Genomic DNA, 11,582 nt, shown 5'->3' with positions numbered 1-11,582 from the left:
AGCTCAAAGAAACAATTTCCAAATTAAAATAATTTAATCAAGGCCATCTTCAAGCTGGGCGTGGCGGCGCATTCCTGTGATCCCAGCACTGGGGAGGCTAAAGCAGGCGGAATTGCAAGAGAGGTCAGCTTGGACTGCACAGCGAAAGCCAGTCTCAAAAAGACAAAAAAAAAAAAAATCTTCAAAACTATCTGGCCTGGAACCTAAGCACTTTCCACCACACTGCTTCGCTGTGAAAAGCTCATTTTGCATTCGAATCCCAGATTATGGCCCCAGATGATGACCGGGAGCATCAGGAGCCCCCTCCCCACCCCGGAGGGCTCGGACCGCGGAGGCCTGGTGGTGGAGACTGCGCTTCCGCTGGCTCGGCTGGTCCAGGGCTTTAACCTGGGCAATCTCACCCTAAAACTGAAGCCTCTGGCGCCCTTGCAGGGCGCTTAGAGTACTTTAGTTTTCAATGAACGCGCGATTCGCAGTCTGCAGCAATCGCAGTCTCCGGGCCGCTGCAAAGATGGGTCTCGGAAACCACCTTCGTCGGCCGGGAAACTCGGGGAACCCCGGCCCCAAGCAGCTGCGGGCCACGCCCTCGCCTGCACCCGGGTCCCCGCCTCGCGGCCGCACCCGCGCAGCACAGGGCCGCTGCCTTCCCCACGCGGCCGAGTCCACGCGAGCGGGAAGCCCGGGAGCTGAGCCCCCGGGGTGCAGGGCTAAGTCGACGCCCTCGGGGCCGAGGCTGCGGCGGGCGGGCGCACCCCGGAGGCCGACGCCCCGCAGCGCCGGCCACACCCGCCCGCAGCTCCGTCCAGACCCGGCCTTGCCAGCCCCCCGGGACCGGGCGCACGACCCCGGCCTTCCCGCACTCGGACCCTCCGGGGACTCCGCTCACCTGGGCCGTGCCGACCGAGCGGACCGAGCTAACGTCCGGGGCGAGCAGGGCCGCCTGCCGGGTGGGGCTTTATACCCGCGGCTCCGCCCCGCCCGCCCGCCCGCCCTGCTCCCACCCGGGTCCGCGTGAGTCACCGCCCCGCCCGCGGATCCCTCCTCCGAGTGCCACGTCGAGTTCCCGGCCTGGGCAGGGGGACTGCGGCTCGCTGAGGGCGCTTTAAGGAAAAAAGAAAGCTCCCAGGTGTCGGTATCTGGAGGAAAGAACTGTTCCAGACGCCGCAGTTTGAGTCCCCTGGGCCGGGCTGCGGCTGGAGCGGCGCCAGGAGCCGACTCGGAAGACCCGGCCCGACCCCGGCTGGGCTGTGGGGAGAGGCTGGGAAACGGGTGCGCCCCTCGGCCGCGGGGACGCCCTGCCCCGCAGGCAGCCGTCGCGCCCCTCGGCGCCCCGACCCCCGCGCCCTAGCGCGTCTGCAAGGCCGCCTGGTCCCCGCGCCCCTCAGACCGCGCCCGGGCTGGCGCCTCCTTGTCCATGCGCTCGAGTCACTCTGCACCTGGTGTGGATGGCCTGCGAGTGTCTCTGCACTCCAACCGCGGACGCAGGAGTCCCCAGGCCTTTGCCGGGTTCTCCGGCCTGCATTCCAGCGACTCTGCCCCCGGAGGTCCTGTCTCCCTCCACTTTTGACGTCCAGTTTTCCTTTCCACGTGAACATCGCTTTGCTCTGGGGAATTAAAGGACAGCGGAGCCAGCAGACGTGAGGGGCTGCACACTGTTGCTTAGCAGGTGCGCCGCCAGCTGTGCCACACCTGAGCGCTCAACTCCAAGGGCCATCCTGGAGAATCCTACCTAACGCAAGGGCAACGTTTGATAACATTTTTGAGTTCCATATGCAGCTGTCCAACTGGAGTGAAGACAAGATCCATGTGTCTGTCATCTGGGGCTGACATTTGGGGACATAGGAGGAAATGGGTGGAGACCAGGGGCAGCCCACCTGCCTTCTCCGGAGCTTAGGCCTGGATCCACAGCTTCCTGCACCTGCTTGGGCTGTGGGAAGCCCTGGACAAAAGATAAGATCTCATTGCAGCCATGTGGAAGACAGCTAAGCCGCAGTATCCAACAGAATTTTTTGGTAACTGTAAGCATCTGGGAAAGCCGAACTCACACAGCGCAATGCCATTAGCCTGGCCCTACCTCATGCTAGAGTGATGTTATCAGCAAAGGGCAGAGGCTGAAGTCATGGTTTGGAACCGCTAAGGAATGTGAGGCCAGTCCTGCCCTAGAAAAGAGCTTTAGACTCTTTGTCTAACAATCCTTGTTCTTATTGTTTGATCCATTTTGCATGTCAGTCTTTTTTGTGTGTGTGTATTTGGTACAAGATTTCACTAGGCAGCTCCAACGCATAAAGATCCTCTTGTCTTCAGCCTTCCCAGCGCTGGGATTACAGGCCCGCACCAGCCCACCTCGACTTGGTGGCCCGTGGGCCTGGGGGTGGGGCCGGTGCAGTATGTGGTGCTGGGGATCAAATCCAGGTCTCTGTGCTTGCCCAAGCAGGCGCTTTAGTCTGCTGAGCTATCTTGCCAGCCCAACAGGCCTATGTCTTGTAATCTGAGCATAATCTGAGCAACTACTCTGAAGATAACAATATGCCATATAATACCAATTGTTAGTTTTCTAGGGGCTTGATGGAAATTCTGTATCATTGTTTTTACTGGGTTTTTTTTTTTTTTCTCTTTAAAATACATAAAAATCCTTTCTCTTTCCTTTCTCCCTGCGCCTTCTCTTTCTCGCTTCTCCTCCTCCCACGATGGTTGTGCTGGATGCTCACCGCATCACATCATGTCTGTGTGGTGCAAGCTGTCCTCTGAGAGCCTGGCGGTGTTTGTCTGCACGTTATCTGCTGAACCTCAACGCGTTGAACAGCGCCTTGCTAGCGGTGGCTGACACTCATCAGATGCAATACAATAGCAGAATTATCCCCACAATGGTAACATTATTGATAGAATAAGAGCCTGTGAGGGCAGGCCGGGGCCTTAGAGAGGATCTCGTCCTATTTTTGAGTTCTACCTATGAAGAAACCAGAGCGCAAATAAAGCATGGATTAAGTAATACATGGAAAGCCTCCCAGAGTTACCTCTTCCCCCGGAATGCCACCCTTCACATGGAGGTGTGAAACGTGCACACCCGTGTGTTCCCGCAGCACTGGGGGGCAGAGGAGCCCTGCTCACGCAGGGTTGGACTCCCACAGGTTGGGGGCACAGTGGCTTCCTCGGGGCGTCCACACCCTTGGTTTCTCATCCCGCCTGTCTCCCTGTCCCTGCACCAAGGCCATAATGGTGGCTGCTTCCTGGAGGCCACAGCTGCGTTAGCCTGGCGCTCTACAAAGCCAGAGTGAAGCGGAGAAGAACCCAACTGACGCCATGTTGTGCTCGGCGCTGTCTTAGAGCTTGAGCTTCCCTTTCCTTAAGCTCGGTGCTTGTAAATGGTGTCATCATTACCTAACCGGATTCCATCCCACGCTTTGTCAGAAGAATGCTTGTTCTCTATGTAAAACGTCACACACCTGTGTTCCTCTGTCACACGCTAAGCCCATGCTTTGCAGGGGGTCTGTAGCTGCAGTAAATCATACCCGCGCCACCCCCAGCCCAGACCCGGAGTGGGGACGTGTAACTGCTCTCTCCTCCTGCCCACTGGGGTGGTGCTCCCTCGTGTACTGGGCCCCGACTACCAGCTAATAAACCTGCTTGTCTCTGCCTCCGGTCTCCTCCGGGTGACTCAATTAAATAAGGGCATGTGCCGCAACAAGAGGGCGGGCTGGACTTGACCTACCTGGACCCTTACTTTAGTCCAGTGTTTGGCTTTGCACCCTCCTTGGGCTCCATCCTGAGCCGTCTTCCTTCTCCTCCAGAGCAGCCCACATTCACAGCTAAGGGTCTCTCTGTCATTAGTTTCATGCCCGGAGAAACTCAAAGGTCTAAAAATTTTGGCCTACTGCCCACTGCTTTTGTTCAAACTAGCTTTTATTTATTTATTTTTTTTTACTACAAATAATTTAAAAATCATATGGCTTTAAAAATCAGTCTTAAAAATAAAAATCAGTCTTGCTGAGTTTCACTCCATGTTCCCAAATTCATATCCAATGCAGTTTTCTCAAAAAAAAAAAAAAAATTATTTTTAAAAGTCAGTGGTATTGAGGTTTAGTTCTAAGCATCAGCATCAGGATCCACGGCCACCAGGCTTCCTGAAATGTGCCTCCTCTTCGCACCTGACAAACTGCCATGGGGCACTGTGCTTAAAGATTTTTAAACTGCGCTCCTTTTTCTCCAGCCCACGTGGGCGGCAGTGACGTCACTGGCTGTGCGCAGCGGGCGCATGCGCAGAGCCCATCTCCGCGCCCTCCTCGGCCTGCTGCCTCCCGCCGCTCGCTGCTCCTTCCAACCCCTGCCCCTTCCTATTTGCAAAAGCTCAGTCTCCATTTTTTCCTTCAATTATTTTTTTTTTTTTGTCACATCTCAAATCCTTTCTTCTCCCCACCCCATTTCTTGTTCCCCTTTTCATTTGGAAAAGCTCTCTCTGCGTCCTAATGTCTATCATTTATTTTGCTCTTTATTTATATTCTGAGTTTCTCACGTAAGCTAAGCTATGTGGTATTTACACTTCTGCGGCTGACTTACTTCCCTGAAGTTACAGCCTCAAGGCGCATCCACTTACCCATCAGTGCCTGGTTCATGGCTCTTCATGGCAGTGTCGCGCTGCATTGTGTATAAAGATCCTGCTTTATCTGTTCCTCTCTGGTGAGCTGCTCGGCTTTTCCCAAGATTCAGTTGCACACCATGTTGCCATAAACATGGGTGTGCATTTATCCCTGTAATCTGATCCCTTAATCCCTTTAGGAAGATACCTAGAAGGGGAATATCGGGGTCAAAGGTAATTTTTCCCCCCCTGGAACCAGGGATTGAACTCAGGCCCTTGCACTTGCTAGGGAAGTGCTTATTCCATTGAGCCATCTCCGCGGCCCCTCAAAGGTAATTTCTGCTTTTAGTTCTCTGAAGAATCTGGGCAGAGCTCAGAAGACCCGAATGCTGACAGCGTGATAGCAGTGCATCAGTAAAGACCGGAAATGAGAGGGTTCCGTCGGGAACAAGCGCTCCCTTGGCAGTCGGGCTCTAGACCGGAAACGAGAGGGTTCTGTCGGGAACAAGCGCTCCCTTGGCAGTCGGGCCCTAGACCGTGTGTATAATGCCCTGGTGGAAATTTTGTCTATATTTTGCTCAGGTACTGAGATTTTGCTGGAGACTAAGATTAAAGGTGGTGGATTATTTAATCTGGCAGAGGAAATTTCAAGGCAGCCCAATGTCCAAGTGGTTGCATGGATACTGCTTGATACTTTCAGCCAGATTTATACTGAAAATCACAGCCAAAAGCCCATTTGAAAATTTTTAGTTTTCCCAGAAAGGAGGGACCTTTTCCTTTCTTTAGAGCACAGGAGAGCTTGGTTGCTGAAAACATTAGCATTAAAAAGAGCTAGACAGGGGCCAGCCAGATTACTCAGCGGATTAAAGTACCTGCTTAGGCAGACATAGGGGCCTGGGATTTAATCCCTGGCCTGTCATGCCAGCCCCACTCCAGGGGCATGCCGAGATGGCATTTGAGACTGGGTGTGGTGGCACGCACCTGTAATCCCAGCATCTGGGAGGCTGGAAACAGGAGGATCACTATGAGTCTGATCTGTGTAGTGAGACCCTGTAACCCTGTCCTAAATACATTTTTTTTTAAAACAAAGACATAAAAAGAAGCCAGACATCTGTGTAATCCTAGCACTCGGGAGGCTGAAGCAGGAGGATAGCTGAGAGTTTTAGGCTGGCATGGCCTACATAGTGCGTTTAAGCCCAGAGTGAACTACTTACCAAGACTCCGTTTATGGAAGGAGGAGGAGGAGGAGGAGGAGGAAGAGGAGGAGGAGGAGGAAAAGGAGGAAGAGGAGGTGTAGATGGAGGAGGAAGAACAGGAAGAGGAAGGAGAAACAGCAGCTAGATACTTTACAACAAGACAACAAAAAAGATGGCCCTAGAGCATCACAGGAAGCAGCCCTGGGCCCAGCGCTGTAAACATGAAAGGCTTCACTTTAGAGAAGAGTTTCTGCTTGAGAAAGCACGCCTAAGCCGTTTTAGGATTTGGCCCACAGTGCGCAGTCGTTCGGGCACTCAGAGGCCTCTGCAGCCAGGACTGAAAGACACTGGCTGCTGCCCAAGCTGGCCGCGGATCTTGCCGCCATCCACATGGTGCTGGCTTTATTTATTTATTTTTGCAGTACTGGGGATTGAACTCAGGACCTTGCGCTTGCCAGGCAAGCGTTTATTCTACTGAGCTATGTCCCTGGCCCGGTGCTGGCTATGTAGGCATGCAGAATGCACGAGTTATGGAGTCGTGGGAGCTTCCACCCAGACTTGAGAACTGTGGCCCTGATAGGGCACTGTGTGAAGCTGTGAGGAAGAACCCAAAGCTGCAGGAGAGACCTTGGGAAGCTGGAGAAGGCAGGAATGTGCAGCTTCTGAGGAAAACGGAAAAAATAAAAAAGAAAGAAAGAAAAGAAAAAGACTCAAAGGGCTAGCCAGATAGCTCAGCGGACTAAAGTGTCTGCTCAGGCAGATGCGGGGACCAGGGTTTGATCTCCGGTGTGCCGTGCCAGCCTGCGGCACGCTGAGACAGCAACTGAGACTGGGTGTGGTGGCTGAGATGGGGACTGAGACTGGGCGTGGTGGTGTGTGTCTGTAATCCCAGCTCTTGGGAGACTGAACATAGGTGGATCACTTGGATCTATGCAGTGAGGGCTGGGGAGACAGCTCAGTAGAATAAGGGTTTCCCTGGCAAGCACAAGGACCTGAGTTCAATCCTCAGTTCTGCAAAAGAAAAAAAAAAAAACTATGTAGTGAGACCCTGTAGACCCCGTGCTAAATACAAATATAAAAAGAAAGAATTTGTCTTTTTAAAAGGTAAAACAGTCAAAGCCAGCCCAAGGAAAGAGCCGTGAGTGCCGCACCGTGACAACGCTATAGGGGCAGTCACACCCAAGCCGTGTGGAATGCAAACCTTGCCTGGACTGCGGAACACAAAGCAGCAGGACTTGATGTTTGCCCTGCTGAATTTTGGGTTGCTTTGGGCCCACTGGTTTCTATACCCCAAACCCTTTCCTCCCTTTTGGAATGGGAATGTTTACCTTGTGCAGTGCTGGAACTGTTAAAATTTGCACAACTCATAAAGATGAATAAGCGTATTTTATACCAAGAAATGTCAACAAAGGAAATAGCTCAGCACCCTAAGCACCTGCCTGGCAAGCTCAAGGTCCTGAGTTCAATCCCTGGTCCCAAAAATAAAGAAAAAGGAGAAAGAAATGTCTCAGAGTCCTTGGGACCCAGAGCTGAAGGCCATCATGTAGATTTACGATGTTCCCTAAAGCAGCATCATGCACTCAGAGGTGGGGCTCTTGACAGGCGACTGGCTTATGGGGCCAGTGTAGCTGACTTGACCTTAGGAGCTGTGGACTGGCTGGAAGAGGGGGATCACAGGGGGCTTGGCCTGCGAAGGTCTATGTCCCTCTCCGCCTCCTGCCCCTGGGCACTGACAGTGCCACTCTACCATCCCCCGCTGCCTTGCTGCCACGCCTTGAGGCCAGGCAGGCGCAGAGTGCAACCTCGGCACACCATGAGCCAGAACAGAATGCGCCTCCTTTCAGTTCCAGGCGTCCGCATCGAGTCTCTGCGACAAGAAGGCAACTAAGACAGATTCTGCTTCCAGAGAAGTGGGCCGTGGCGATGCTTCCCAGCCATGTGCTGAGAGCCTCTGGAGCCGGTGCTTGGGAGGATTCTGGAAACACCTGAGGACACCACTGGAGAAGCAGCCTTCAGATGTTACCATCTGAGCTGGAGATAAGAGTCTGCTCAGAATTCAGAGCGCAGAATGCTGATAAAAATGTGAATGGCAAAAACCGAGCTCTGGAGATTTTGGTTGGGAACAAGAACTCTAAAGGCGGCTTGATTCTGGGTCACGAGTGCTGAGCTCTGGCAGAATCCAGCTGCATTTTGCTAATGTCTTGAGACTCTGCAAGACATAAGGGAAGTGGACTAATTAATCTGGGAAAGGAAATTTCAAGACAGCCCAGGCTGTGGCAGGGTCCTGGGAGAGGCTCTCGGCCAGCTCTGCGTTGAGGGTCGAAGCCAGCAGCATGGTTGAGGGATGTTAGTGTATGTGCTGCTCGAGTGAGCATGAGGTAAGCCACCAAAGAGAAGCTTCTGGAAAGCTGTGGCCTGTGATGTGAGAGCGGGGGAGAATGTAGTCAATGAAAAAGCTAAATGAAGCCAAGTGGCTGCCTCGAGGCCGTGAAAGGGCCTGAAATCACTTCTACCCCCATTCAGACTCCAGGGTGGAAAAAAGATTTTGTTTTGAGAAGACAGCTCTAGAGCATGCGGCTCAAGGAGGGCTACCCAGGCAGCTGGCCTCCTGGTAGTCCACGCACAGTGCTCAGTGCTTCGGGCGCTCCGAGGCCCCTACAGCCATGGTGCAAGAGGGCCTGGCTACTCCTCGAGCCAGAGGCAGACCCTGACGTTCTCCACATAGTGCTAATTTTGTTGGCGTGGAGAAAATAATGGTGGTAGAGTCGTGCAGACCTTCACCTGGGTTTCACAAGAAGGTCCTGGAGTCCATGCCGTGCGCCTAAGCTGACAGTGAAGGCTGAAGTGTACTGGAGGCCCCAGAAAGGTGGAGGGGCCAGGAGCGCGGAGCAGCTGAGGAAAGCTGCAAAGAATGACCAAAGCCAGCTGGGAGGAGGGCCCAGCCCAGCACTACCGAGATAGGGGCAGGGTCACGTAAGTGGCTGGGAGCTCGTGTCTGATCCCCGCCACTTGCCCCAGGTGCTTGACGTGGAGCCACAGTAATTGACACGCGTGCTGCTGGGGCTCAGCCTTGCTTTGGCCTCACTGGCTTCTCCCCCTCTGTGCCCTCCTCTTACAGTTTGGATCCAAGGATACCCCACAGCCTACTGTGCTCACGGGTAGGGTGCTGGAGAGTGACCGGGTGACGGGCCAGGGTAACCAACCTACCCAGCTTGCTATTGGGGGCTCTGGTTGGAAGAAGGGGGCCACCCAGAACTGATGGGGGTGTATCCTCCTCCCCACCTCCTCCTCCACTCTCTCGCTCTCCTTCCCCTCTCCCCAGGACATGCTGTCCTGCCTGTGAGCTGATAGACTACAAACTAGAACCTCGGCAAAGGGTGAGCCAAAACAAAACCTTCCTCCATGAAACCGAGGGTGCTGGGCACCGCCTCTCAGCAACGAGAAAGTCACCACGATGTTGCTGGCCAGAAAGCCGCTGTTCCTCTGAGCCCACTCTGTGCATCACTGGGTGACAAGGCATACATTTGAAGATATGACCAGAAGAAAAACAGGATTAATCTAAGGAATACAACATGCAAATTATAGGAGTTTTAGAAAAACAGGATAGGAAAGATGGGGGGAGGGTGTATCAGAGAACTAACATTTCTCTAGAACTAAAAGCTACAAAGGGCTAGGTGGGGTGGTGCACACCTGCAATCCCAGTGCTCGGGAGGCTCAGGCAGAGGATCGTTGCAAGTTTGAGGTCATCCTGGGTTATAAAGTGAGCTCAAGGCCGGCCTGAGCTGCATGGCAAGGCCCTGTCTCAAAACTACCAAAAAGATAAATAAATAAATAAATAAATAAATAAAGGCTATGAGGTTTTAGAAGGAAAAAGCTACTATAAATAGCAAAATAAATAAATGGCAAAACACCCAAGGCACAGAGTCATGACACTTCTGAACACTGGATCCTCACAGGGAGGTATTCTTAAGACTTCAGAGACAAAAAAAAAAAAAAAAAAGACTTCAGAGAGATAAGACACGTCACACCTGAAGGAGCACAAGCCTGTGAACAGCACCACACCTAAGATTCAGGTTTTGGAATTATGTATATTATTTTCAGTACAGGCAATCCATCTCATGCTTGCCAGGCAGGCACTGTGCCGCTGAGCTAAATCCCTCGCCCTGCACTCAGATTTTGGCTTGTAAATACTGATCCTTGTAAGAAGAGCCAGGGCTCCCTGGAGAAATGTTTGTGTACAGGCATGGAGCAGAGAAAATACAAGGACAGTTTGCACTACCTGTTTGCTCTACAATAAGACTTAAACAGAAAATATTCAGCCCTTGGACAGTGAGATACCTCAGCAGACTAAGGACCTGCTTAGGCAAGCACAGGGGCCAGGGTTTGATCCCTGTTACCGCATGCCATGCTGGCCCCACTCCCTGGGCTAGCTGAGGTAGCCATGGAGTCCAGGCCTGGTGGCTCACATCTGTAATCTTAGTGCTGGGGAGGCTGAAAATAGGGTGATCACTACAAGTCTGAGCTGCGCAATGAGACCCTGTATCAATAATAATTAAAAAAAAAAAAAAAAAAAAAAGAGAAAATAGCCAGCCTTGAAAACTGGAGATCAAAGGGCTTGGGAGATAGCTCAGGAGAATAAGTGCCTGCCTGGCAAGTGCAGGGTCCTGAGTTCAATCCCTGGTTCTACAAAAAAAAAAAAAAAAAAAAAAGGGAAAACTGGAGATCAAAAACACCAGCCCTGGACAACCTGTCGTCACCTCACAGAGCAGCCACTGAGAGAGAACAGCTACCAAAGGCAAGGCTTGGCTGACCAAGGTGGACGGGCTGACCGGGGCGGCTGGGCTGACCGGGACTGGAATCTTCATCTCTAGTTTTCAAGGCTGGCTGTTTCCTGGCTGAGTCCTATTTTGTGGGGAACACAGGTAGAGAGAAGACCCACAGTCACAAAGCAAAAAGACCTAAAAGTCAGTTTGAAGATTCTCACTGGAAAAAACTTGAGATACTGTGAAAAATACAACATGACGGGAATACATTGTTTCACATGGAAGAATCTAAACGGACAGCTAAAAAATGCACACTAAGTTTGGACAGTAGAAACACTCATTTACAGATGAACAGAACTTATTAAAGTGCTAGGAAAGTTATACGGCCAGGGAAAGCTTTTAAAATTTTAGTTTCCTGATCACAGTTTTCTCTTCCACAAGACTGACTAGTATAAAGATTAGAAAATGTGTAAAGAACGCTTGGCTCACACACGTAATCCCAGCCCTTACGGAGGGAGGCCAAGTCGGGACAATCCCAAGTATGAGCCCAGTCCCAGCAATGTAGCAAGATTTTGTCTCAAAACAAGGGCAGGGACACAGGACATTGGTAGAGTGCCCCGGGGTGACCCCCGGGGCATCACACACACACACACACACACACACACACACACACACATGCACACACGCTTGGTGTAGTGTAGGGGCCAAAAGCAGAGGTTACTTCCCTGGCTCTGCTGAACTTACTGCAAGAGGTCGATAAAGCCTTGCTGAGTTCAGGTGTCCTGACCCAAACCATACCAAGAAATCTCGGAGTGGAAAAGTACAGAGAGCCCTTTCCAGTCCTCTTGAGGCCCGGGAAGTTTATATTGCAATTCCAAGGAAAAGCTATTAGGATTACATTAATTCCACTCTACCACTTCCACAGCAACCCATGGCATAAACAAAGACACGATAATGTGTCCAACATGGTGGGGAGGCAAGGGGTCCTGAGGCCGGCTACAGCGGTGGCTATCCCGAATTTTATTCTCTTGTGAAGAAGAGAGTGGCTTG

At 52.2% G+C, this 11,582-nt stretch overlaps 2 protein-coding genes across 2 annotated transcripts in view; one reads left to right on the top strand and one right to left on the bottom strand.

The window, feature by feature from the left end:
* Anxa2 (annexin A2) overlaps window positions 1-977 on the bottom strand; it is a 34,508-nt gene extending 33,531 nt beyond the window's left edge. Inside the window, exon 1 of the mRNA XM_004628857.2 lies at window positions 887-977. The gene's annotated coding sequence lies outside the window, so the exon portion shown is untranslated. The remainder of the gene's footprint in view (window positions 1-886) is intronic.
* On the top strand, window positions 512-1,015 carry LOC105741860 (cuticle collagen 2C). The gene has a single exon (XM_012514151.1). It carries the CDS (start codon window positions 512-514, stop codon window positions 1,013-1,015), a length of 504 nt encoding a protein of 167 aa, XP_012369605.1.
* The last annotated feature ends 10,567 nt before the right edge of the window (window positions 1,016-11,582 follow it).

Source organism: Octodon degus, unplaced genomic scaffold, assembly GCF_000260255.1.
Source record: "Octodon degus isolate 3935 unplaced genomic scaffold, OctDeg1.0 scaffold00026, whole genome shotgun sequence".
In the NCBI taxonomy this organism is placed as follows: Eukaryota; Metazoa; Chordata; class Mammalia; order Rodentia; family Octodontidae; genus Octodon; species Octodon degus.
The sequence above is the reverse complement of the archived record's forward strand: the minus strand, read 5'-3'. Positions and strand labels throughout refer to the sequence as shown.